This window comes from Doryrhamphus excisus, linkage group LG7, assembly GCF_037039965.1.
Source record: "Doryrhamphus excisus strain RoL-2023G ecotype Guam linkage group LG7, RoL_Dexc_Guam_v1.1, whole genome shotgun sequence".
In the NCBI taxonomy this organism is placed as follows: domain Eukaryota; kingdom Metazoa; phylum Chordata; class Actinopteri; order Syngnathiformes; family Syngnathidae; genus Doryrhamphus; species Doryrhamphus excisus.
In genome coordinates, this window is record NC_136363.1 from 5722901 (window position 1) to 5750646 (window position 27746).

Consider the following 27746-nt stretch of genomic DNA (forward strand, 5'->3'; position numbering starts at 1 on the left):
CTGAGACATTGAGAAGTGGTGGGCCTCAATAAGAGATCTGCTTCTTCCTTTTTGGACACGTTGAATTGTGCAAGTATAAACGTATTTTTTTAATGTAACTTCTAAGTATGTCTTATTAAATAAAACCATTACCATTAAGGACTACAATAATATTTTTTCAAAACGTTTTCTATAGTGCTCATGACACCAAAACACATGTTAATCTTATTTCCGCTGTGAAAAATAACATTGAAAGGAATATTTCCTGTGTTAAATGTGTGCTTGAACATTGAAATATGTTTCTTTTTTCTAAATTGTCCAGATCTGGAGGAGGAGGAGGGAGTGAAGCCTAAATCAGACAGTCTCCATCACTATAGTGCATTCCAAGTTCTTATGGTTAGTTCTCTGCAACACTCAAGTAAGTTTGTTCACACACACACACACACACACACACACACATAAAAACTATATATATATATATATATATATATATAGTCCAAAAAACAAAGTTGTGGCCATGTTTTGTGTCTGTTATATCATTGTTATCACAAGACAAAATCAGTGAATGTTATTATGTTGTTGTGATTTCTTGGCTTTGTTCATGGCTGCATGTGTTTGAATCTGGTTCCCGGAACGTGTTCTGGTCGTGACGTCACAGCCAACATGGCGTCGGTTCCGGAAACTGGAAGGCGTGTCAAAATCTGTCAAAATCGCCAACTTCATTTCACTCCTGTTTCACAGTTGTTTATTTATGTGTGGCAGCAGCAAGACAAAACAAATTTTAATCAGTGGGTGCTTTCATTTTGTTGTTGCCGGTTTTTTTTGTGTCATGAGCCTGAAATTGAGTTCAAGAACCTCTTAAAATCCATGGAATACCTGTTACCGTGAAGTACTTTATCATCACTGCTGCTGGACATATTCAACTGAACCTATCCAAGAACTAAATCTCATTTTCAAACATGTGAATTAATGTAATATAACAGTGTTTTCCTATACAGTGTTTTCTATTGTCATTGCTATCTTTTATGTACGTTGGTTATTAACATCATGGCATGCGATAAACAAAATGCCACTTTTACATGCCTCAGTTCCGCCCGCCCGAACAGTACATACAAATAATCACGCGCTCACACGGTGACGTAAATGTAGGCGGGATTAAAATATCCTAAAGACCAATAGAAACGGGAGAAGATGGCGATTGACAACGCGGTGACGAAAACTCCTGGCCAGCTGTCACGGCGCGCGAAAGATCAAAATTGCCTCTGTGAATGTGTATGTGTGGAACAGGCGGGAGGACGAGAAGGACCATAGGAAGAGGCTAAATAGAAATACACCTCAAATGAACGAATTAGCAGTCGTCGTTCGATTTAGAATTTTACATGTCGTGACTGTCGCGATTTGACGAGCCTTTTTTTTTTTATCTCTCTTGGTTTTACTACGAAGCGTCGAGTAGAGCGCGGACAACGAAATGAGCCTGATCCTTTCTCAGCAGCAGGTGAGCATATACTCTCACTACTAAAATAATAACTGTTGGCACATTATTGTGTAATATTACACTCTCGTTGGGGAATAAACATCGACTGTCGTGGTCAATATTTCCCTACTATTGTTAGCTTTAGCCACTTAGCGTGCTGAGCGAGTTGGTCTAAAGCTAGCTAGCTAGAGTGCGTCGGCTAGTTCACTTTCAGTTGGCGCGTCTCAGTCGAACAATAATTCATAATAGTTTAAATATTTCCTTAAAGGTTTGAGATGCCCACCTAAATCCAAATCCAAATTGACTTGTTTGTTGCTTGAAACAGGCGACACTCTTTAACGTCCCTTTGCAGAAATCGCTCAAATAATGCATTATTCAAGAGTTATCGTAACGTTTTCTTACCATGACTTAAGTTCAGTAAAATGTAAAAATTACCCAATTTAAGTCCCTTCTTAGTTCCATTTGTAAATAGATTTATTTTACATTGATTTCACTATACAAACAGCAGGACATCTGATGCAATGGTTGTTAACATTCAAATAAAGTCATTTGTGAATGCGGTTTTTGTGTCTTTGCTTCAACCAGGCTGAAGGTCTCCCGGCTGTGACTCCCGCAACCACCGAAAGCGACTCAGACAGCGGAATGGGCTCTCCAGCAGAGGAGATGGTGCCAGAGATGACAAACAATAGGCCTGAGTATCCAGGTGAAGTAGCAAGACAATACTTGTGTAAATGTGGGTTGTGATGTCCCAGAGAACAACCAATGTGTCACATTTACACTTTTATGGAGAGTTGTGTTGAGCGTCGATCCTCGTGTACCCAAAGCCAAAATCACAACATGAACATTTGCAGCGAGAAAAATTTGTGCTCACACTTCTTTTTCAGATTCTGACGAGGATGAAGATGTCCCTACTCGCAGAAAGCCTCGGCGTAATGCCATCAGAGACAGTGAAAGTGAGGAGGAAGAGGCAACTGTACAAATGGCAGAAGCACTGGTGTTATCTACTTCCAGTGGAGAGGACATGGAGACCGGAGAGACGAGCGAGAATCGAGAGAAAGGGGAGAAAAAGAGAATAATTTGTGCTCCTTCTGATGGAGAAGACGGTGAATCTGAGCAAAGGGAGGAAGAGAAGCAGGGCACAAGGAAGGATGCAAAAACGGCAAAGGAGTCTAAAAAGAGAGAGAAAAGCCAGAGGCACCGAGACAAAAAGGAGAAACGTAGCAAAGCAGTGGAAAAACTGAGAAAGAAAGACAGGTTTTCTGACTTGAGTGAGGTGAGTGTAAAAGATGGCAGTCCACTGTGAAACCATGTGGAGTAATATACGTATATGTCCTGAAAACATACATAATATGTAAAAGTGTGTTCCAAACAGCAACATCATGAGTTTCCTTCAAGCAGCTTTTGTGCAATGCTGCTGACAAAAATAATCAAACTTCCCTAAGAGTTTGTAGAGAGAGGAAGAGGAGAGACATCACACGTTGTGTAATGACCCACTACTTTGTGTACAGGGTACACCACTTCCTGGGGCTTTGAATGACAGCGGCTGCCTGCTGGGCGACACTGATCTGTTTGACACTGGTATGGATGAGGAGCTCGAAGAGGAAGAGTCATTAGACTCCATTCGTGCGGCCGTCAAAGAGAAGATGAAAAAGCACAAGGTATATATACTGTACTGTATGACTTGTACTCCCATTTCAAGTGTATCTAGTATCTACTACTTATTTTATATATAATTTTTTGGATACAGGAACCTTTTCTGGGTGAAGAGGACGAAGATGAAGCCCCGAAACCCCAACGTGCAGTAAGTCATTCTAATCATTTCAAAACCCCTCGTTTATTGGGGTTAATTGTTTCCGGACTCAACTGTGAATAAAATGAATGTAAATTAAGTACAATTACTAAATCATAAATGGAATAGTTTGCAGTTAGAACGTAGAAAATCTGTTGACCAGCTTCTAAATATGTTTTTCAACATTATTAGAGCCCTCTTGACATGAAATAACACCCCTATAGTCATCCTAACACTCATATTACCCAATATAGTAGACTTAATTAAATAAAATAAGCCATATAAGACAGAAATAGGACTCATGCTTGTGTGCATTGCTGTAAATGTGTGGACCTGAGTGGGGGCGGAAACAAAGTGATGCCTGGGTTTTAACTTGACTTGGGTTACGGCCCCAATATCAGCTCATGTTAGGGATTATTGTGAGTGATGGGAGATCATTCTGCATTAAAAGCCTCTTGCAGAGAGCAAGTCTGGTGCTTGTGTGTCTCACCCAGCATTACAACATCGTTACTGACACCTAAAGACCATTGTAGAATATGACATATAATCACTGTCTTTCAATGAGTCTTCTGAATGTCATTACATATTTTGTGCTTAACAATGCTTAATTTAATTTGGTGAGGCATTACTATATGAAGCACAATTATCCAAAAATGAGTGTGACTTGTTTTCTTGTGTTGTCAGGAGCGAAAGGCCGCCCGTGCGAGTAAAGAGGCAATGAGGCAGCTCCACAGTGAGTCCCAGAGGCTGATCAGAGGTCAGTTTTCAGGACATTCTTGCAGCGCTTGTCATCTATCAAGCTTGATACATTATATTTGACATTCATCTCTACCTAATGTAGAGTCAGAGCTGGGACTGCCATACCACGTCCCCGAGCCCAAGACCATCAGCCAGTTCTTTAAGAAGAGAGCCAGGCCAGAAGGACCTGCCATGGCCCTGTTGAAGTAAATGCAAACCTTTTCTGTATGTTAATGGTTTCCGGTAATGGCAAACTGACGTATTTTCACAATTGATTACTATTCTGTCTAATACATTCAAATTGGCGTGTTTCACGTCAATATAATTACTGATATCACAGCCTTGAGTAACACCAATACCGATATTTAACTGGATCATACTGGGATGTGGGAAGTTCACATCAATAATAGATTCCATGCATATGCCATTTAATATTATTTGAAAATGTTTTCTAATAATTATTCTCATGTATTTTTTTGTTTATATTTTGGGTGTCTGGGGGTGAGTAATTGGGTTGACATTATTTCCTATTGGAAGGATTGCCTCTGTTTTTAACAAATGAATAAAAAACAATGTACCACTGTATTCCAATTTTGTCGTCTAGATCAAGACAGTACTCAGCAGTGATGTTGGAGACACCACCACCAGCCAAGCCCACCAATGAAGCCCAGCATCTGCCAGCAGAGCAGGCCTCTGCTCCCCCTCCACAAGCCACATCCTCTCATCTCCAGCTCTTACCTCAGCCTGCCGCCACTTCATCCCCGCAACAGGATAGCATGAACCAAGCCCAAAACGCTGCCGAGAGCTCAGAAGCTGACCAGGAATTCTCTCCAATGCTTTACCTCTCAGAGAGTTTGCAGGAATCCATCACGACAGATTCTGCGGTGAAACATACTACGTCTGGTGAAGAGGCCTCTGCTGTTGTCATTACAGAACAGACTGAGACTCTTTGTAATACTCAACAAGCAGAGGTCGGACCTGTAACTTTGGTTGTGCCTCAAGCCACCTCTTGTACTGACCCGGTGTCAGCTGAACCTTTGGGGCTGCTCTCCGCCAAACCCAAAAAGGATAAATTAGCCAGACTGAAGGAGCTTGGACTGGACCCTCCGCCTGTTGCCAAGTTGTGCGCTAACGCCGGAGATTTTATCCAGCTTGAGCCCGCACCACTCAACCCAGGTTCGTTATGCTCCCAGTAGCTGTGGCATGACACCAATATTCGTACACTTATACACTATACTAATACACTTCCCCCTAAAATCCCACCCCTCCATTAGGTGTGGAGGCTCTGAAGGAGCGATACCTTCGTCACATCCAGCCTCCAGCTCGTCCTCAAGGGGAGCGTACCATGCAGCTCAACATCGTCCGGAAAGACAGCACCCCGTCTGGAAAGGAGGAGTTGTATGCTGAATCTGTGACAGTCACTCTTAAAGAAGGACAAGAAGAGCCTGCGGCGACCAAACCTGGTAAAGAAAATGGATAATTAATTAAGGGATAATTTCATAGACCAGGCGCAGGGCAGGTGCGCCGCACACCCCCACCTCCGTCCCTTCCACCTGTCATTTCTTTTCCACTAAAATGTGCGTAACGCCTGCCTGTGAGATTTTGGTGACGTGTGTACACTGTGCGCCTGTCAGACAACTTTACTGCTGTGCAGGATGCGCTTCACCTGCGCCAAGAATAGACCAGATCATAGCTGGCAAGGTTTCACTGCACCTTAGATATCCTGTATTGTCCTGAAATTGTCACTGTGGGAAGCTGAAAATGTGGACACCTCTCCTGGTGCGCCACCACGCCCACCCCGGCGCAATCCAGTCTACCAAATTGGCAGCGCACAGTAGTAGTGCACTGGTCCAAATTACCACTGCATGGGCTGCGCCATGAAATTCTAGCCCCCAGTCTCTCTTGAATTATATTTGTGGAGCAATCGAATGATGAGCAAAGTTGTATTGAGAAATGATGGCTTGTTTTCATAGGAGAGAAACTGTTGACCCTGAAGCAGCGGCTGCAGCTAGCCATGGCCCAGCGGAGACAGGAGGAGCGGGAGCGCAAGGCAGAGCTGAATCGCCTCGATAATGAAGACTGTGGAGAGGAAGAGGAGGAAGCAGAAATGACTGACTCTGAGACGGAAGAGGTAAGAGTTTTTGTTGTTATCATGGCTAAAAATGCGTTTTCTTATAATCATCACCCCTACTGTTCTTCGTAACAGGGTGTGGATGACTTATTGGGAGGCAATGATGGTGAAGATGATGACGAGGAGGGCAGTGTGGTCCAGAGTATCAGGAGTCTTTCCCCTGTGGCACTAAATGGCCCGCCAGTAACTCCAGACCTGGTTAACACCGATGGAACACTCATACTGTTCCCAGGAAACTCATCCTCTCGCACTGGGTGAGTGAGTTGGATTTTTAGCTTGAGAGCTCGGGTGAGCAGCTCAATGATACGGGGAGGGGCTCAGGGTAGAGCCGTTGCTCTTTCACATCGAGAGGAGCCAGTTGAGGTGGCTCCCCGGTGAGGTGTCCCTGGGGCAGAGGGATTGTCTCTCACAGCAAGCCTTGTAATGCCTTGGTTTGAGTATATTTGATGTATATTTTGCTTTCTTCCCCTTTTTAGTGATGGTGGAAGGAGATCCGGTCCTGCTGGACAAGACGGTGCTAGCAAGATGGGTACGCTTTTCAAAACATTTAATGTTGTACACTGGTAGTCCTCAGTTTACTGCTCACATAAATTAATAAAATACTTAATTTCGCACATAAATACGAGACTGTCTTCAGTATTAGTTACTGCGCTAGTTAGTTTGAGTGTCGGGTTCATCATTAAGGATAAACATATTGTAGTATCTTGTGTAAGGACGCGTGCATAACAGGCTACTGTTGCCCGGACTCAACTTTTCTCTCAGTATGCACACAGTAAAGACTTGTCACGTTCACAGACACTGGGACATCGCATAACTCTTTATACATAATGGCCAGGCTGCTGATTCTCTGAAAGCGGTAGTAATAACAAAGCAGTGTAGTGGTTTTGTTATTCGCATAAAAATGTTGCTTGTGCTTTGTCTTTTTTTTTCCACTTTATTGATCTCCAATAGAAATTCACATTTCAAGCAGCTCTCAAACTCATTTTATTGCAGTTTTATTTTTTTGTGTGTACAGTGGGTAAATTGAGGAGTTAACCCTTTGTAGGGCAATTAACCATATATGGTAACTTAAAAATACAGGGTTTCCCCATGTCTCAGCAAGGCAACAGAGTCATGTGACTTTCTCATGCCAAGATCAGACAATGTCACAGGAAGTGACATCATGGGCTGTGATCAATCAGGAGTGAGCCATTGCAATTTTCTGAAGCTTGGGGCCCCAACACTCTCGGCCCAAACATAAAAACTAACCATGATAAGTTGATCAGTCACTCTAACTACAGTACCTCTGTTGATGTCACCTTGTGCAGTTTGACCTGTCCCTTTTCCGTACCCTAAATGGGCAAGGAACCGTATATGGTAACTTCTTTTGATCTTGATTTGCACCCAAAACCTGAAACTTTTTTTAAAAAGAGAAAAAATGTCTTCTTATAGCCCCCAATAACACCAAAGGATTGATTTTTTAATTTCTAAGTATTTGATTGAGTGCCCTATAAAGGGTTAATGTAGGTATAAGATCCGACTGACGCCACAGTCTAGGAACGGAACTTGTACATAATTCATGGACCGCCTGTCAAGGTTTTTTTTTTTTTTTTGGTCCCAATAATAATGCTTTCACTCAAAGCTTTGTGTCCTTCTCTGCAGAAGAGGATGACTCTCTTTCCCTGATGAAGGACATCAGCCACAACAGCAGCTTCGAGCTGGCTGGATCCATGATTACTTCCTACCAACCCGTCAGCCATCAGCGCACCGGGAGAGGCGCTTCCAACTGTCACCCCATGTTCCGGTCCCCTTCTCCATGCCTCTTCAGGCCCAGCTTCCTTGGCTCTGCTTCCAAGGTGAGATGCAAACAGTCAAATAAGAGTCTGTCAGAGGTCTTCACAGGCAATGTTGACATTAAATGTGGTTTATTTATGATGACTTCATTGCCTCTATGTCCTACAGAGCTCTGGCAAACACTCCGAGCCCTCGATGTGCCTCCCAGTGGAGGACTCCCAAGACCTGTACGCCCCTCCATCCCCAGGTGTAGACTCTGAGCCCATGGGAGGAGCAGCTGCTGGGCCCATCTTGGGCGGAGACTCCCAGGGTCGCTTCTCCCTGGAGGATGACGCCCACTCCCAAGTACTGGATGCAGACGGCTTCCTGAATGTGGGCCCTCGACCCGGTGCGACCGCCCGCTCCCACAAGAGACAGCTGATCCTGGGCAGCCTGGATGAAAATGCAATGGATGCCAACATGGGGGAGCTTTTAGGTCTGTGCTCGGGTGTTTTTAGATCGGCGGAGAGCAGCACTAGTGGCGAAGCCGCACCAGGCCCAGGGGAAACACAGACGGAAGAACTTCTCGGGCTGTGCTCAGGAACATTTCCACAAACACTGAATGAAGAGAGTGGAAAGACCCAGGAGGGAGGACACGATGAAGACACGGAAAACACCATGGATCAGCTACTGGGGCTGTGCTCGGGCAAGTTTCTCAACTCAGGTACTCGCCTGGTCTCATTACTATTGTGATGTTGTGTTCAACCCCTGTTTCCAATGTCTAACTGTGTTTTTTCTGCTACTTTTTAGGTTCTGTCCACACTGGTTCACCAGCACAAGACATGTAATTTACTCATTAATCTATTTTATATAATCTAATTCATAAAATGGATACTTTAAATGTATTTACTTTTTATAGTAAAAAGACTCCAGTAGAGGAGGAGGAGGAGGAGGAGGAGGAAGAAGACTGTGAGTTCCGCCTTCTGTCAGATGTGGTATGTGAGCATGTTTTTTATTGTAATGTCTTGGTTAAGATTGAATGGAAAAGGCAAAATGAATCCCTCATTGCCTTTTTATAGGAAGATGATGAGGACATCAGTGAAGATGAAGAGGGGGATGCTGCTGCTGATGAAGAAGAGAACAATGACGTTGAAGAAGAGGAGATGAATGGAGTGTTTGCGCCTGATCTTGTTCAAAGGCCGAAAAAGAAAAAAATGTAAGCGAAGAATCAATCATATTGTTATTCAACTCCTTTTTATGGTAAATGAATATTCCAATCTTGTTCCTAGGCGCCTGACCGACTACGTGGACTCTGAGGCCGAGCTGTCAGGCAGCGAGGAAGCCAGTGACGATGAAGACGGCGACAGAGGGAGCGAGTATGAGGAAGAGGAGCTTCTGGAGGAGCTTCCCTCTGATGAGGAACTCCAAGACCAGGTCAACAAAATCCACATGTGAGTATCCATGTGCTGCTTTCAGTTCTTTCAGATACATGAGTATCGTAAGAACAGTTTTGATCCCAGGCCACAGTTGGGAAGTGTAATTTCCAGTAGGTTGTGTCCACTATGGTTCATACACAAACACCACAACAGCGAGGTTAGCGCTGATTCCAGCATTAACACAAACAGGAACCGTGACGCTAAGCCAGTGTCCATTTGTAATGATGAATAAATAGCCATTTTTACCATAGAATGCTGCATGTGTGTTATACAGGAAGCAGATAATGGATGATGACAAGCGACGTCTGAGGCTGTATCAGGAGCGCTACCTGGCCGATGGCGATTTGCATTCTGACGGTCCTGGACGGGCTCGCCGTTTTCGCTGGAAGAACATAGGTTTGTTTCCAGAAATTATTTTTTCATGCAAAAAAGGCATGTTTTTACCACATATGCACATACTAAAAATATATTTAAAATGATAAAAAATGTTTCCGGGGTGGCACGGCGGTCTAGTGGTTAGCGCGCAGACCTCGCAGCTAGAAGACCAGGGTTCAATTCCACCTTCTGTGTGGAGTTTGCATGTTCTCCTCGACATGCGTGGGTTTTCTCCGGGTACTCCGGTTTCCTCCCACATTCCTAAAAACATGCTAGGTTAATTGGTGACTCCAAATTGTCCATAGGTATGAATGTGAGTGTGAATGGTTGTTTGTCTATATGTGCCCTGTGATTGGCTGACCACCAGTCCAGGGTGTACCCCGCCCCCGCCGTAGAAAATGAATGAATGAATGAAAAATGTTTCCTTGCAGATGACGGCTTCAACACAGACGGGACCGGAGCTGATGGTGAGGAAGAGCAGGACGAGGATGAAGATGTAGATCAGAATGAGATCCATCGGAGGAAGGAGAGGTTGGAAAGAGAACAGTGGCTCCGAGAACAGGTAGCATTTTCAAAATATATTTACAGTATTTTCTCAAAAGCACAAAACACACCACTTTATTGAAATTCTTTTACGTTCTTCAGTCCCAACAGAAAGCCCAAAAGGGGGACGCTTTGGATTTAGATGAGGACGATGAAAAGATTGAAGAGGAAGATAGTCGTTTCATGCGGCTGGCCAAGAAGGTGACTGCCAAGACGCTGCAGAAAAAAGGTACGTTTGATATCATAACCCCACTCACCTCAGAAACTGCATGTAAGCATTTGTATCACCAATAAAAATCCATACTAGGGGTGTCCTGATACGTTTTTCATGTCCAAAACTGTCCTTACACATGACAAATATGAAGATAGAATGTTTTTTTCTGAAAAGTGATGTATGCTCATTTAAAAAGCAGAACTTCCTGTTGCGCCGCCACCACAAAAGACATCCCTCAATCCTTTTCTCAGGCCCTCGCAGCCCGCACAGGTACGTGACTAGAGTATGTGGCTAATTCGCCCCCTCTACAGCATATTGTACTGTTTGTTGTTGGTGATGATGAGTACATTGTCAAGTTGTATTGCATCCTTGCAGTTAAAGAGAGGTTCCCTCCTGAGTCAGCCTCGGTCCGTCCTGCAGAAGTTGGCCTCCATATCCGAGGGGAATCCACTAGCATCCCGAAACAGTCGCGGATTCCTCTTTCAGACGCTGTCTCCAGAGAAGGACCACTCCATTTCAGACGCTCCTCAGAATCAAGTGAGTAGAAGCAGCAGCTGAACACAAAGCGTCACATAGAAGAGTGCATTTATACCGTATAGTCAGTACCTACAGGATTTTTTTTTTTTTTAAAGATAGTTGCGGCCTTATACGCCATATTTCATGGGAGTTTTTTTTTTTTTTAGATTTAATATTGTGGAATTGAACTCGGGTCTCCCAGCGGTGAGGCCACCGTGCAGCCTTTTACCATAATTATGACTTTATATATTTATTATATTCTTGTAGCATTGTTTTCCACAACCTAACGTTTAAAAAATGAAAATGTTGACTTCAAAAGACTTGACTTGACTTTAATTTATTGTATGGTCATATCGCCTCGTACTTTGGTACGTGACAAAAATAAAAAAAAATAAAAAAAACTATATTGGGAAAGCAGGAAGTGAACAAATTTAACAGTTACTGATTGTAAAAGGGGTAGGATATGTGAAGGTTGCAATAAATCATTGTCATTGTGGTCTGTTTTCTATGCCGCTTATTCTTACTAGGGTTTTGGTTGTATGCTGGAGCCTATCCCAGCTGACTTTGGCCGACAGGCAGGTTACACCCTGGATTGTTTGACATCCCATTATGATTTTCGAATTATAGAAAATTAAAGCCGAATTATAGAGTGGTAATCTCATGGTTACATTTTTCACTAAGCAGCCATTGGTGGCAAAAATCTAATGGTTAGGGTTCTGTATTTCCGGGTTTCGCCACTAGGTGGAGTCAAAGCCCACATCGTCAAATGGACATCACATCTTTGTAACGTCACATACTGTAGGTTATTTTTTGCATAATAATGAACGTGTTTGACCCACAGACGATGAAGAAGAGGGGGAACGTGGCAGCGGTGAACCCAGCAGCCAAGAGAGTCTGCAGGCCAGACACATCTCTTGGACATAAAGCCCCCCAGAGAAGTATTTTTAACTTTTTGGACCACTAAAAGCGACAAGGCGCTCTGATGGCTTTCTCAACACTGTCCATCAGGACAGTTGTGACGCTTTTAAGGTTTTTTAATCCATGCTTTCTTCAGCATGCGGCTGTCTAATTTTATAATTAACACTTTTAGGCTTAATTCACTAAAAATGTTATGTAAATAGGGTTGATTTTTGGTTTTAAACCTGAATGGTTTTTGTATAATGTATTTGCTTGACATGTAAATAAAAGTCTATTTTAAGAAACCACATTTCATTTCTGTTTGTGTTTCCGGTTTTAAAAATGTATAAATCACGTAAATAATTGCTTCATATTTGCATTCATGAAGGTACCTACTCTGTTGTCAAAAGACTACTTAACCTTGTGACTTTTTGCTTCAGGTTCTCCACATGATGCCTGCATATCCTTGATGGTCTTCCCACTTGGACACTGCGCCGACTCACTTGAAACCTTTTTAATTACCTTGCGTTTTGAAGGCTATAAAGTGCCGCGGCTAATAATAACCCAGCATTTCTAACGAGCCTTTTCATCTCTCCATCTCATTAGCTACCATGACGATTAGCAAGACGGGTGTCCTGGGGTTAAAACAGAGCAGGGGGTCCCCATTAGATATCATTAGGGTCCACGATGCTGAGGGGATCACACTTGATTGTCATTTTTATGTAGTACTTTATGAGAATAAATAGCATAGATGAAGGTTTTTCCCACAGTTATGAAAAATGAAAGCATGTAGAGGACCCTCAAATATTTTTTTGCATTGTATTTGCAGATTTTTATTATTTTATTTCCTTTTTATGTAGTACTTTATGAGAATAAATAGCATAGATGAAGGTTTTTCACACTGTTATGAAAAATGAAAGCACGTTGGGGACCCACAAGGATATTTTTGCATTGTATTTGCAGATTTTTATTATTTTATTTCCACAATGTGCCATTTTTATTTCAATTATGTCAAAACTTTTTTTTTTGTAACTTGTAACACTTTGGCCACTGCTTGTACAGATGCATCATTATTTAGCAATTATGGTGCAATTAATTAACGTGAAAATTCCAAATCCTAAGGGTTTGCTCTGCAGGGTCAAGCAATCCATCCTAATGAGATATGAATAGGATATTGAGTCTTTGTGGTATTTTTATGCCTTGTCTCCTCTCTTCCCTTTTAACATTATGCCCCCCCCCCCCCCCAGAGGACGGACTGCATGAACTCCCGATTCACACCACACTTGAAAAAAGCGGGAAGGTTACACGTTTTGGCATGGAGGCCCCCTGTTTCTAAATATCTAGAGGACACACGGATCTGCTTGTATTCAGATTATGAGGAAGGGGCAGAGGGTGGAATAATTGAAAGGGAAAGAAAAAGCTCCAGCACCCAAGGGGGTGCGTTGCTGGGTGTCATGCATCATCCGCTTTTATGCACGTGAGATAAAAGTGTAATTATACTGCAAAACAAGCCATGCTGTCTTTCACTTTTAGCACATCCAGCCTCATTTGGCTCTCATTTCCTTCTCTCTCTCTTTCTCTGTGTTTAGATGGTCTCCACACTGGCGACCTGACAGTGGCCTATGGGTGCTGGCCCGCCTTTGGCCGCTGTCACAGTCCGAGAGCGTTGCTGGAGCAGATGTGGCGATGAAAGTGAGGGAAGTGGGTCATGATGCTGCAGGGTTATTCTGATACGTAAGGTAAGTCATGCTCCCTTGGAAGGCTTTTTAATGCCAACATTAATGGTAACACCATGGCCTTAATTCCCGCTTATCTCTCATTTTCTCCATTATGGCTGTTTTGTAACTTGGAAAAAAAAAAAAAAAGAGTGAGATGGAGAGTGATGATTTTGCGTGTGACGAGGCCTTGGGCGCATGCTCGTGTTTGATGTATTTTTTATGTGCTTAGGCTACTGGTGAGCCACAGAGAGGGGAGGGAGGGAGGATGGATGCCTGGAGCTGGTGCACTTGAATGGGGATGTTGTTGAAGGAGAAAAGGGGGATATAGGGACGTGTGTGTGTGTGTGTGTGTGTTAGGAGAATATGAGGCTTTTTTCCGCCGCCAGCGACGACATGTCAGGAGGGGGGGGGGCAAGAGCGGAGAGGGTAGAGACAGTGAACACTTGTTAAGTCTGTCTGATGTAGCCTCTTGATACCATACACACACCTCCAAAAAAAAACACTTAGTTGCACTCACGCCCTCCTCTTAAACCACAAAAGCTATCACTTTTATTACAAAATTACAAACAAAAACTGTATTTTTATGTAAGGATGCTGTCAACGACAAATATTCATACCACTGAGGTAGGAAATAATGATGGAAGCGCATATATTCAGTACTACTACTGTGCTATTTTGGTTTAACAAGGTGTTTACATTAAGACATTACATTTGGTTCTACCATATCTTACTTATTGTGTGGAAATATGGAGTAATAACTATAAAAGTAGGGCGGCACGGTGGGCTAGTGGTTAGTGGGCAGACCTCACAGCTAGGAGACCAGGGTTCAATTCCACCCTCGGCCATCTCTGTGTGGAGTTTGCATGTTCTCCCCGTGCATGCGTGGGTTTTCTCCGGGTACTCCGGTTTCCTCCCACATTCCAAAAACATGCTAGGTTAATTGGCGTCTCCAAATTGTCCATGAATGAATGTGAGTGTGAATGGTTGTTTGTCTAATGGTTGTTTGCCCTGTGATTGGCTGGCGACCAGTCCAGTGTGTACCCCGCCTCTCGCCCATAGACAGCTGGGATAGGCTCCAGCATCCCCCGCGACCCTTGTGAGGAAAAAGCGGTAGAAAAGGAAGGAATGAATGAATGAACTATAAAAGTAATCTTCACTCGCTAAATGTACTGCAAAAAAAGGTCAGTAAGGATAATTCATAATGCCGCCTCACTCTAAAAAAATAATTCAGAGTATCTGTTGACACCACTTGATTTAATACATAAATGCAATGTAAGAAATTAATTAATTGATTTAGATAAACTTTCTAAATTGCTAACACACACATATATAATAAGTTACTGCTACTTAAAAAGCTGTGTGCATTGTTATTATAATTAAGACAACAAATTAAACTACTTTGAATAAAATGATTAAGTCAGTCGACTTAACATATTTTTTTGAGTTATGAACTTATAAACTTGTCCCTATGACAATAATTATTCAGTAAGCATTACTTAAAATAAGCTTTGAGTGAAGAGGAAAAGCTAATTTGTGTAATGCAATATTGTTTGTTGGTTCAAAGCAATTTCAAATTAAGTTGTCATAAGAAAGACTAATGGAAACTGTTTTTTTGTTGTTGAGGCTAAACATTTATTTTTTGAGTGTACAGAGAACATACTAACTCCTTATTTCTAAAATCACAAATACTTCAACTTGCTGATAAAGTTCATCTTCAAACAGCTAAAAAAAAAATAATGCATAAGGCTAAAAATAACCAATTACCTAAAAAATTTTATCCAATACTTCTCTACAGGAGAGGAGAAATATGATCTCGGGGAAGAACTACATTTGAAACACTTATATGCTAGGACTACGTTAAAAAGCCATAGCATTTCAGTATGTGGAATCAAACTATGGAAAGGATTGAGTAAGGAAATCAAACAATGCACAACGATGAGCCAATTCAAGAAACAATACAAGCAGTTGATGTTTGCTAAATACAAGGATGAACAGTCTTGAACCAGTCATGATGTGCTATATATATCACTATATTGACACTTACTATGGTACCCATTATGTCATTGGATGCTCATATCACCTTGTACTTTGGTATGTGACAAAAAATAAATAAATAAAATAAATATAATATATATGATATAATTTAATATAATAAAATTATAATAAAAAAGTTAAAAAATAACTTCAACTATATTAGGAAAGCAGGAAGTGAACAAATGTAACAGTATATATATATATATATATATATCACTAAATTGACACTTACTATGGTACCCATTATGTCATTGGATGCTCATATCACCTTGTACTTTGGTACGGGACAAAAAAACCCTCAAACTATATTAAGAAAGCAGGAAGTGAACAAATATAACAGTTACTGATTGTAAAAGTACCAGATGGAGGGGTAGGATTTAATAAGCTTTGCTTCTTCCTACTCCTTTTGGACATGTGGAACTGTGAACTGATTATGTGATGCATTCAATTGTAATCTGATGCATGTTCAAATGAAATAAAACCATTACCATTACATTTTGCACGGTTGGATTTCAAGTAGGCTTCAGGGAGAACTTCAAAATGCCAGCATTCAACATAACCAGGCTGTTCATCAGCTGATCAAAAGTTCAACACCATAGCTTATAAAAATCTAACTAAAATGTTGATCAAAGCACTCCATAATAAGAAAGATACAGTCTCCAGGAAGAACATACCGATATAAATATAGACAGACACTGGGATTCTTCTCTCATCATGATTTCCTGAGGATATGGTTGAACTTGGAAGATCTCATGACATGATTGTGTAACTTTTCCTTATGCCAACATGACACGTCTGACATTCAAATTCAAGTCACAGTACCTTCACCCATGATCCTTTTTGTGTCTTTCACCTTCCCCGAATGGCCATTGTACTCATAAAGCTAGAAAGTTTTTACGCTCAAAGATCCTTTATTTGACAGGAGTGACCTGCTGCAAAAACAATGTTCCAAGGTTGTCTTTAAGACAGGAATGCTGCGATAACATGAGGCAAGAGCGCTCTGCTGTTTTTTTTTTTTAAGGATCGACTGCATAAACCTAGTCCAGCGTCCTCCCGATAAGAGTCTTCTGCTGTTTTTAATGACCTATACTGCAAAGTTTTTTGCTGTTTTTAAGGACTAAAATGCTAGTGCAACAACATCCTTCATAAGAAGTGAGTGCTCTGCTGTTTTTAAGGACCTTCTGCAAAAGTGCTAGCCCAACATCTTCTATATGACAGGGGTTCTCTGCTGTTTTTAGGGACCTACTGCAAAAACACTAATCCAACATTCTGTGCTGTTTTTAAGGACCTACTGCAAAAATGAAATGTTAGTCCAACATCCTATATATGACAGGAGTACGCTGCTGTTTTTAGAAACCTGCTGCAAAGTGCTCTGCTGTTTTTAGGAACCTACTGCAAGAACACTAGTCCAACATTCTGTGCTGTTTTTAAGGACCGACTGCAAAAATGAAATGCTAATCCAACATCCTCTATCTGACAGGAGTGCTTTGCTGTTTTTAAGGACCTACTACAAAAATGAAATGCTAGTCCAACATCCTCTATCTGACGAGTGCTTTGCTGTTTTTAAGGATCTACAAAAATGAAATGCTAGTCTGAAATCCTCTGACAAGAGTGCTTTGCTGTTTTTAAGGATCTACTACAAAAATGAAATGCTAGTCTAAAATCCTCTGACAAGTGCTTTGCTGTTTTTATGGATCTACTGCAAAAATGAAATGTTAGTCCAACATCCTCTATATGACAGGAGTGCTCTGCTGTTTTAGAGACCTGCTGCAAAGTGCTCTGCTGTTTTTAGGAACTTACTGCAAGAACACTAGTCCAACATTCTGTGCTGTTTTTAAGGACCTACTGCAAAAATTAAATGCTAGTCCAAAATCCTCAATATGACAAAAGTGCTTTGTTGTTTTTAGGGACCTACTACAGAGACGGTAGTCCAAAATCTTTATTTGAAAGGAGTGCTCTGCTGTTTTTAAGGATCGACTACAAAAAATGAAATGCTAGTCCAACATCCTCTGACGAGTGCTTTGCTGTTTTTAAGGATCTACTACAAAAATAAAATACTAGTCCAACATCCTCTGTCTGACAAGTGCTTTGCTGTTTTTAAGGATCGACTACAAAAAATGAAATGCTAGTCCAACATCCTCTGACGAGTGCTTTGCTGTTTTTAAGGATCTACTACAAAAATAAAATGCTAGTCCAACATCCTCTATCTGACAAGTGCTTTGCTGTTTTTAAGGATCGACTACAAAAAATGAAATGCTAGTCCAACATCCTCTGACGAGTGCTTTGCTGTTTTTAAGGATCTACTACAAAAATGAAATGCTAGTCCAACATCTTCTGTCTGACAAGAGTGCTTTGCTGTTTTTAAGGATCTACTACAAAAATGAAATGCTAGTCCAACATCCTCTGACGAATGCTTTGCTGTTTTTAAGGATCTACTACAAAAATGAAATGCTAGTCCAACATCTGTCTGACAAGAGTGCTTTGCTGTTTTTAAGGATCTACTACAAAAATGAAATGCTAGTCCAACATCCTCTATCTGACAAGTGCTTTGCTGTTTTTAAGGATCGACTACAAAAAATGAAATGCTAGTCCAACATCCTCTGACGAGTGCTTTGCTGTTTTTAAGGATCTACTACAAAAATGAAATGCTAGTCCAACATCTTCTGTCTGACAAGAGTGCTTTGCTGTTTTTAAGGATCTACTACAAAAATGAAATGCTAGTCCAACATCCTCTAAATGACAGAAGTGCACTGCTGTTTTTAGAGACCTGCTGCATAGTGCTTTGCTGTTTTTAAGGACCTACTACAGAGACGGTAGTCCAACATCCTTTATTTGAAAGGAGTGCTCTGCTGTTTTTAAGGACGACCTGCAAAAATGAAATGCTAGTCCAACATCTGTTGCTGTTTTTAAGGATCTACTACATAGCATCCCGATAAGAGCATGCTACTGTTTTTTAGGGCCTATCACAAAAACTTTGACAGGCTCTGCTGTTTTTTTAGGACATACTGCAAAAACTGCAGTACAATATCCTCTGTTAAACAGGAGGGCTCTGCTGTTTTTATGCATCTACTCCAGAAAAACCAATACAACAATTTGTACATAAGATGGTGCTGATGTTTCAAAGATACTCTTTATGAAGAGTGTTCTGCTGTTTTTAGGGATATACTACAAAAAACACCCTATGATGGGAGCGCTCTGGTAGTATAGATAGTATAATACCAATGTACTATCAGTATCCACGTGTCCAGTGTGACGTCATTTGTGGTCCTGCTCTCCAGTATATTACGCAATGCATCATAAACGCTCAGTGTAACGTTTTTTTCTTATTCTTCTTTATTTTCCTGCCCTCCCAACTTCCTCTTAGTGTGAGTCGGGATGGGAAGAAGAGGAGGAGGAAGAGGAAGCTAAACAACACCGCGGTGGAGGAGGAGGAGGAGGAGGAGCGGGGGAAAACACGTCAAAGGCGCAGCATCCTGCTTCTCCACCCACACCAGCAAAGCCACGTTAAGGTAAGGTTATGGTGGAAAAGGGGGGGGGGGTAAAGATGCGTTATGCAAATAAGGCCGGAATGTCAGTCAAGTGACTTTTGTGTGAGCAACAAATAGGAAAGAAAAGGAGGTTGCGGTGATTTTATTGAAGGAGGGAAAGAGGAGAAGCACAGACATGGGGTGAGTGTTACATAACGCGCAAAGGCGGATGCGTTTTTGCCGCATTCGTTCTCGTTATATCGAGTTTTTTTTTTATTATTATTATTAAATAAAAGGCAGGCTTTTTGGAATCAAAATATGCAGCCTACCGGCGCCATTACTCGTCGTTTTTATGCTTTCTTTAATCGCCATCTGGAAGCTCTATTAAACTACCGGAACATCCGCCCTGCCGCGACGCTATTGTGGTATTGTCTTTTTACTCTCATTGCATTGTAGTCATGTTTGTGTGTTTATGTGTGTGTGTTTGGTGTTGCGAGAGGATGAGGGGGAACAGGAAGTAGGGGGGGGGAGTGGGGGGCTTTGGACTGACAGCAGCCCCAAGACAACATTAGAGACATTTCCATTGTGATGGGACGTGAAATTTGTGATGTTAATAGAAGAGGAGTGGAGCACAGCAGCCTGCAGTTATTATAAACAACATTTATGGGGAGGGGGGGGTATGCGGTGTCTTTGACCCTTGTCTGTATGGCACGTGCAGTATTATATCAATAAGCATATACAGTGTCTTTGAGTGATGTTTTTTGGGGGGTGAAATCTTCACCTTAACTGTGCTTATTGATGTGATATCCATATACCGTATCCATAGAAAAAAAAGACAAAAAATTAAAAAAAATAAATATATTCAATATTTAATTTAATATACATAATTTAATATAATAAAACTATAATAAAACCAAGTTAAAAAAATAAATTTAAAAAAACTTAAATTATATTAGGAAAGCAGGAAGTGAACAAATATACTTGTATATAATGCTATATATATCACTATATTGACACTTACTATGGTACCCATTATGTCATTGGATGGTCATATCACCTTGTTCTTTGGTATGTGACAAAAAATAAATAAATAAAATAAATATATTTAATATAATATATATAATATAATTTAATATAATAAAATTAGAATAAAATAAAGTTAAAAAAATAACTTCAACTATATTAGGAAAGCAGGAAGTGAACAAATGTAACAGTATATATATATATATATCACTAAATTGACACTCACTAAGGTACCCATTATGTCATTGGATGCTCATATCACCTTGTACTTTGGTACGGGACAAAAAAGCCCTCAAACTATATTAAGAAAGCAGGAAGTGAACAAATATAACAGTTACTGATTGTAAAAGTACCAAATGGAGGGGTAGGATTTAATAAGCTTTGCTTCTTCCTACTCCTTTTGGACATGTGGAACTGTGAACTGATTATGTGATGCATTCAATTGTAATCTGATGCATGTTCAAATGAAATAAAACCATTACCATTACCATAGATGCATACAGTGGTGTGAAAAAGGCTTTGTCACACTTAAATTGTTCTATGCCTATGCCTCTCTCTATCGCTATCCCTCTCTCTATCGCTATCCCTCTCTCTATCGCTATCCCTCTCTCTATCGCTATCCCTCTCTCTATCGCTATGCCTCTCTCTATCGCTATGCCTCTCTCTATCGCTATGCCTCTCTCTATCGCTATGCCTCTCTCTATCGCTATGCCTCTCTCTATCGCTATCCCTCTCTCTATCGCTATCCCTCTCTCTATCGCTATGCCTCTCTCTATCGCTATGCCTCTCTCTATCGCTATGCCTCTCTCTATCGCTATGCCTCTCTCTATCGCTATGCCTCTCTCTATCGCTATCCCTCTCTCTATCGCTATGCCTCTCTCTATCGCTATGCCTCTCTCTATCGCTATCCCTCTCTCTATCGCTATGCCTCTCTCTATCGCTATGCCTCTCTCTATCGCTATCCCTCTCTCTATCGCTATGCCTCTCTCTATCGCTATCCCTCTCTCTATCGCTATCCCTCTCTCTATCGCTATCCCTCTCTCTATCGCTATGCCTCTCTCTATCGCTATGCCTCTCTCTATCGCTATGCCTCTCTCTATCGCTATGCCTCTCTCTATCGCTATGCCTCTCTCTATCGCTATGCCTCTCTCTATCGCTATCCCTCTCTCTATCGCTATCCCTCTCTCTATCGCTATGCCTCTCTCTATCGCTATGCCTCTCTCTATCGCTATCCCTCTCTCTATCGCTATCCCTCTCTCTATCGCTATCCCTCTCTCTATCGCTATGCCTCTCTCTATCGCTATGCCTCTCTCTATCGCTATGCCTCTCTCTATCGCTATGCCTCTCTCTATCGCTATGCCTCTCTCTATCGCTATGCCTCTCTCTATCGCTATGCCTCTCTCTATCGCTATGCCTCTCTCTATCGCTATGCCTCTCTCTATCGCTATGCCTCTCTCTATCGCTAACCCTCTCTCTATCGCTAACCCTCTCTCTATCGCTAACCCTCTCTCTATCGCTATCGCTAACCCTCTCTCTATCGCTATCGCTATCTCTATCGCTTTCGCTATCCCTCTCTCTATCGCTTTCTCTATCTCTTTCGCTATCGCTATCTCTCTCTCTCTCTTTATCGCTATCTATCGCTATCTCTCTCTCTCTTTATCGCTATCTATCGCTATCTCTCTCTCTCTTTATCGCTATCTATCGCTATCTCTCTCTTTCTCTTTATCGCTATCTCTCTCTCTCTCTTTATCGCTATCTATCGCTATCTCTTTATCGCTATCTATCGCTATCTCTCTCTCCCTATCTCTCTCTATATATCTCTATCTATCGCTATCTATCTCTCAACTCTATCTCTATCTATCTCTCCAACTCTATCTCTATCTATCTCTCCAACTCTATCTCTATCTATCTCTCCAACTCTATCTCTATCTATCTCTCCAACTCTATCTCTATCTATCTCTCCAACTCTGTCTCTATCTATCTCTCCAACTCTGTCTCTATCTATCTCTCCAACTCTGTCTCTATCTATCTCTCCAACTCTATCTCTATCTAAAATGTTTCATTTAAAAGCTGCATTTTGTGTTGACTAATATTTACATTTGGTTATAATCTGAAACATTTAAGTGTGACAAAAGGCAAAAAACTAATAGTAATATTGTGTAATACATGTTTACAAGCATGTACTCGATATAAAGTATCAACTCACTGGTAGTGGTCGTCTCCCAACCTGAAGGTTGCTGGTTCGATCCTCCGCTCCGTGACGTAGTGTAGTATATGGGGCTGATCCCTCCATTGCTCCTGATGATGCTACTGTACAAAAGTGAAAGTATATTTCCACAAAAAAGCAGTAATATATGATATCATATTTTCTTGTGTTCTTCCAGTGAGAATCAGTCCAGGTCAGGGATGCTTCATCAGGACCAACATCTGGCCTACAGAGATCAAGGCGCCAACAATGGCGCCTTTTCACTGCCAAACAGGAAGTATGACCAAGATGGCAACTTTAACTTCCTGTCCGACAAAGATGACTTCCCAGTGATGAGCAATGGCGGAAGAGGCGACGAGAATCAAAACCAGGAGCGTCCTTGTAAACTGGGACCTCTCGGTCCAAATCCGTCCCCGCACAAAAACTCAGGAGTCCTGTCTCCTCGCTCTCGTCTGCCCTGCTGGAGCACGCTGGATCCCCTGCCCGAAATCGAACACGGAGATGAGGGGTACGGGCGAGTGCCTCCTGACGGGGCGGAGGAAAGGAGGCTGGAGGAAGAGGAGGGGCAGATGATGGTGAAGCACAGGGAGAAAATGGAGCTTCAGAGGAGCATCTCCAGCCGGCACGAGCTGGAGGAGGAGATGAGGCTGGAAAATGACGACGAGTGGGGAGACACCGAGTCGGATTCGGAATCAGGCGGGAGCATGTCCTCCCTGAACATGGAGACCGCTGGTGACTGGATGGGAGGATGGGACCGCAAACCGAGCCACCCGGACATCGACCCGACCAGGAGCAGCTACAGAGAAGCAGCCGCCAGACGTCGAAGCTACAGCCGAAGATCCATGTCCGGGAGCCACCTGGAAAACCTCATGGAGGAAGGAGCCGAAGACCAACACGACCAGTCCACCGATTCGGACGGCGAGCTTCCCAAGCTGATGGACGCCGTGTGGACGCTACGGGACCGCGAGAGGTTCAAGGCGCAAGAGATGGAGAAACACCAGGTGCAGCTGACCATGTACCGCCGCCTGGCGCTGATCCGCTGGGTCCGGACCCTGCAGGGCCGCATCCAGGAGCAGCAGAACCGACTGCAGTCCAGCTTTGACGTCATCCTCACGCATAGGAAGGAGCTGCTGCGCATGGGCGCCGGCGTGGTCAATACCGCGCCCGCCACCGCTGTGGGACAATCGTAGGACCAACGCTCTACTGTGTGCATGGGAAAATCCAACTACAGGTGGCGCTATAACCCTCATGTGGAAGAAGCCTGAAGAAAGTCATTTCAGGAAAAGGCCCGAAAGCTGTGGACTAAATGAAATGTTTACTCGTGAAACTGTTGCTGTTTTGGGCGTGACATACAGTCGCCTCATCGTTGGACTCGCACGTCCCCAAAATGTCTACCTTTTTCTTCCTACATGCACAGTAGGGATGTACGATATTGGCTTTTTTGACGAAAATGATATGCCGATACTGTCCAACTCTCAATTTCCGACACCGATATATGTAAGATGACCGATAATTGTACTAATAATTATCGACCATCCCTAATATAAATAGTATACATAAAGGTCTTCTGTTTACATGCCTAGTGAAACACCAAAAAGTTTTTTTTCTTTATTTTAATAAGTAAAAATGATTTTTTCTTCATCTCAAACCCCCCTAAATATATATATATATATATATATATATATATATATATTATATAAATTAAATATTATAAATAATTAGCAACAAAATGTTTATTTTTAATTACAAACAACTAGACTACTAACAACTACAATACATATGTTTACGTTACATGTTTTTCATCAGTGAAAATGACATTTTTGTCTCAAACACCGCCCTCCCCCAAAAAAACTATTTATTTTAAATTTTAAAAAAATACTAAACCTCACAAAATATTCAAGAAATAAAAAAAAATATATTTTTTTATTTTTGTCTCACCGCCCCCACCCAAAAAAAACGTTTTATTTTAAATGAAAAAAATCAACCTCACAAAATATAAAAAAATAAAATAAAATTATTTGTATTTATGTCTCAAACACTAAAAAAATTATTTGGGATATTTTAAAATTAAAAAGACCTCATAAAAGTTGGAGTTACATGTTTTTCATTGCGGCACAACAATCCCCACAATGTTTTTTTTTTTTACACATACAGTAAAAATGACATTTTTGTCTCAAACACTGCCCCCCCAAAAAAAATATTTATTTTAAATGAAAAAAACTCACAAAATATTAAATATTTTTTTGTCTCAAACATCGCCCCCACCCAAAAAAACTTTTAAATTAAAAAAAAATTAACTTCACAAAATATTAAAGAAATAAAAAAATATATTTTTATTTATGTCTCAAACACAAAAAATTATTTGGGATTTTTAAAATGTTTTTCATTGCGGAACAACAATTGCCCCACAATGTTTTTTTTTTTTATACATGTACACTAAAAAATGACTTTTTTAGATTTTTCCTTGTCTCAAACACCAAAATATATTTAGTTTAGTACTATTTACTTTTTTTGGACCCACAATGTATTTGTTGACATTCACGTTGCCAATGTGCTGTCCTTGATGGTTAGACATCCCATAATATGCTGTATATAAAGATGATCCTGAAATCTAAGAATAAATATCTAAATAAGTAATAATAATAAGTGTTTATTTATTATGTTGTCAATGACAATGTATTCTGTGGAGGGGGGGGGGGTACATTTAGCACACAGCTTTCTTTTCTTAGCAGTCAGCATGTTTATCAATGTTCTGAGCTATCTAATGTTTTTTTTCCAGCCCGGGGCCGAATGTCCTTTTAGCTAACAAAGGCGTCTTTGTCGCAGGAATAAAAGTTGGTGTGTACGGGGGTCCATCACATGGGTTGGAGGAGTGTGTGGTGGGTTCTGCCAAGGGTGTGATAGCCGTGTGAGGCTGCAGTGCCCCCGGCACCGAGATCATCCCACCTCTCTCTCGCCGTCTGTGTGTGTGTTCACGTAGATACCACACGTTTAATCTTCAGTGAATATATGGAGGCCCTCGGCCCCATGATGAACCCCTCAGGGGTCAAAAAAAAAGGGGATCCCACCCAGTACCCGGAGAGCCGAGGCCCAGGGCGAGTTGGGAGATAATCCCTGGCTAGGCCCGCTAACGCCCTCCTGTTCTTATTCTCGTCTGGCCTTCTTTGTGGTGAAGCGGAGCCAATTTCCATATTGACCCCCCCACAGCATAAGGATAACATGTTTACACCCGTTATGGGGGGTTTTGGGAGCCGCCTGCATGCGACCACGTCGAAAACAGGACACGCTGAGAACAAACGCAGCTTTTGATGGGGATTTGTTCAACACTAAATATGATTTCAAGGTCTCAAGACCTCATCTGTGTTATTATACTGAATAACGATAATGATAATGCTGATGAACTGCAGTCCCATTAATATCTTCATATTGTATAAATAGTAGGGCTGTCAAAAATAACGCGTTAACGACTAACTAATTCATTAATTTTCTACCGTTTTTTTCTAATTTATTTTATGAATAAAATTATATTTGGGGCGTAATTTACGCATGCGCACCATAGCAAGCCACCCCACTGTTATGACGACAGACGGCGGTACAGTGTAACTCCCCAAGGACTGTATCGCCTTTTTATAACTTTATTCTAAGATGAACATAAACAGAAGTGAAATTCAAACATAATTTATGTATCTCAACTCTAAAACAAACACATCTTTAGTCCGTTACTCATAGCAATACTTCCGCATGAAACAGATGGCGAGATGCTGTCACTGTCACTCCGAACACCACACCAACATGCAAACTCGTTTTTCATCTTGTTTTTTTCATTGTTATTCTTGTTGAAATCACAATTGCATGTAAACTTGAAAGGACAGCATATTTTTAAATGTTTTAAACATTTGTACAAAAGACTGATTTACCAGTGTCCATTCTCTTTTGCAGCTTTAATTGAACATAATTAAACGCAGCTACCATTTACGACACTTGATGGGCACCTGAATGCACCGGAGAAGCAGCGCACGTGCCAGTGTTGTCGTAACATTTGATGTTCAACTAACATTGTGCACTTCTAAATGTGAGTAACTTGGTTATTTCTCATTTCTTCAATGCTAAATGTTGTTTGTACCGTGATATTGGAGTATATTGGGATTGAGTCGCCAAATTGGACAGTAACTGCTGAGCTACTAAGTTCGCATTTGGCACTAATTCATGCTATTGTTAGCATGCTATTTCAGTAAGTTCAGTGTATTGCTTATAGCTGAGATGTTGTGTTGCTAACTGCTAGCTTGCTAAACATTGCAGTAGGGTAGACGAATATCATGAATTATTCACAATAACATATATTTAAAGGTAAGTTGTCTATTTGAGAAATGTGTATCAAACTGGTAGCCCTTAGCATTCATCAACACCCAAGAAGGTCTAAATCAGAAATGGAAATAAAAAAACAATAAGTGTATATATTCTTGTCAATTACTTTGTAACCCGTAATATTAAGTAGATTTAAATGCATTAAAGGATGCAGGGAAATCCCATAAAAATCACTCAAAACATTCAAATTCATCTTAAATGACGTGGTGTCCTCATTGCTCATAATAAAACTGTTCAAGTCTGATTCATATCAAATGTTAATACATAGAAATATACATAATCCTACCCTACAATTGGTCTTTCTTTCAATAAATAGACAGTAAAAATGGGCATAGTTCAGCCATTGTGAGACATGGTGATTAATCATGATTAATTGATTTGGAGACTGTGATTAATCAGATTAAAATTTTTAATCATTTGACATCCCTAATAAGTAGACAATTATTACAATTTTACTATTATTAGTATTTGGAAAGGAAGATTCCAGGGGTTTCAGAACTTAAAAAAAAATAAATCAAAGCATCCAGGGGACACGTAGATTTTTTTGAAATATTTTTGTAATATTTTTTTTACTCAGAAAGGATGGAATTATTTTGTTTAAATTTTATAATTTTATTAAGCTGTATTTAGTTATAATAAAAAATAATCAAATTGATAACCAGCAGTGGGAATAAAATTGAATAAAATACTTACCCTCCACTTTCATTTAAGCATCTAAAAATGAAAAAAAAAAAAACCTCACATTTCTCAAACAGTCCTCTAAATAACCAGTAATCATGCAGGACGATAACGAACACACTGCTAGGCTTTGTGTGACATTGTTTAACAATTTAATTCAAAAACAATCTTATCACACTCATTTGAGATAAGCTATTTTCTTTCTCGTTTGCATCACTGGACTATCACAACTTGGCTTTACCAATGTGGACCAGAGCACACACACTGCCCGGGGAGGTGAATTAATAACGTCCACTAGAGGGCGACACTAGATAACAAACACATTAGGAAAAGGCCATCTGTGGTAGCAGTTTACATATTTGGACGCTAGGGAGCAGCGTTGTGGCCTATACTGTAGACCTACTATATACC

The 27746-nt window shown here is 41.1% G+C and overlaps 2 protein-coding genes across 5 annotated transcripts; both read left to right on the forward strand.

The window, feature by feature from the left end:
- Positions 1-1166: 1166 nt before the first annotated feature.
- clspn (claspin) lies at positions 1167-12152 on the forward strand. 2 transcript variants are annotated; one of them, XM_058047001.2, is made up of 24 exons: positions 1167-1474; positions 2039-2156; positions 2338-2726; positions 2962-3111; positions 3201-3254; positions 3927-3999; positions 4084-4186; positions 4585-5156; positions 5255-5443; positions 5954-6111; positions 6187-6365; positions 6588-6640; positions 7753-7946; positions 8053-8587; positions 8674-8707; positions 8783-8858; positions 8943-9079; positions 9153-9314; positions 9574-9695; positions 10106-10236; positions 10320-10446; positions 10628-10701; positions 10807-10968; positions 11789-12152. In XM_058047001.2, exons 1-24 carry the CDS (start codon positions 1448-1450, stop codon positions 11909-11911), a joined length of 3942 nt encoding a protein of 1313 aa, XP_057902984.2. In that variant the 5' UTR covers positions 1167-1447; the 3' UTR covers positions 11912-12152. The 2 variants fall into 2 exon arrangements, with proteins under 2 accessions (XP_057902984.2, XP_057902985.2); XM_058047002.2 differs by having other exon boundaries at positions 10631-10701.
- Positions 12153-18962: 6810 nt separating this feature from the next.
- On the forward strand, positions 18963-23965 carry c19h1orf216 (chromosome 19 C1orf216 homolog). Of its 3 annotated transcripts, none has more exons than XM_058047082.2 (2): positions 18963-19105; positions 22471-23965. In XM_058047082.2, exon 2 carries the CDS (start codon positions 22493-22495, stop codon positions 23480-23482), a length of 990 nt encoding a protein of 329 aa, XP_057903065.2. In that variant the 5' UTR covers positions 18963-19105; positions 22471-22492; the 3' UTR covers positions 23483-23965. The 3 variants fall into 3 exon arrangements, with proteins under 3 accessions (XP_057903065.2, XP_057903064.2, XP_057903063.2); XM_058047081.2 differs by lacking the exon at positions 18963-19105 and adding an exon at positions 19131-19264; XM_058047080.2 differs by lacking the exon at positions 18963-19105 and adding an exon at positions 19337-19488.
- Positions 23966-27746: the final 3781 nt, after the last annotated feature.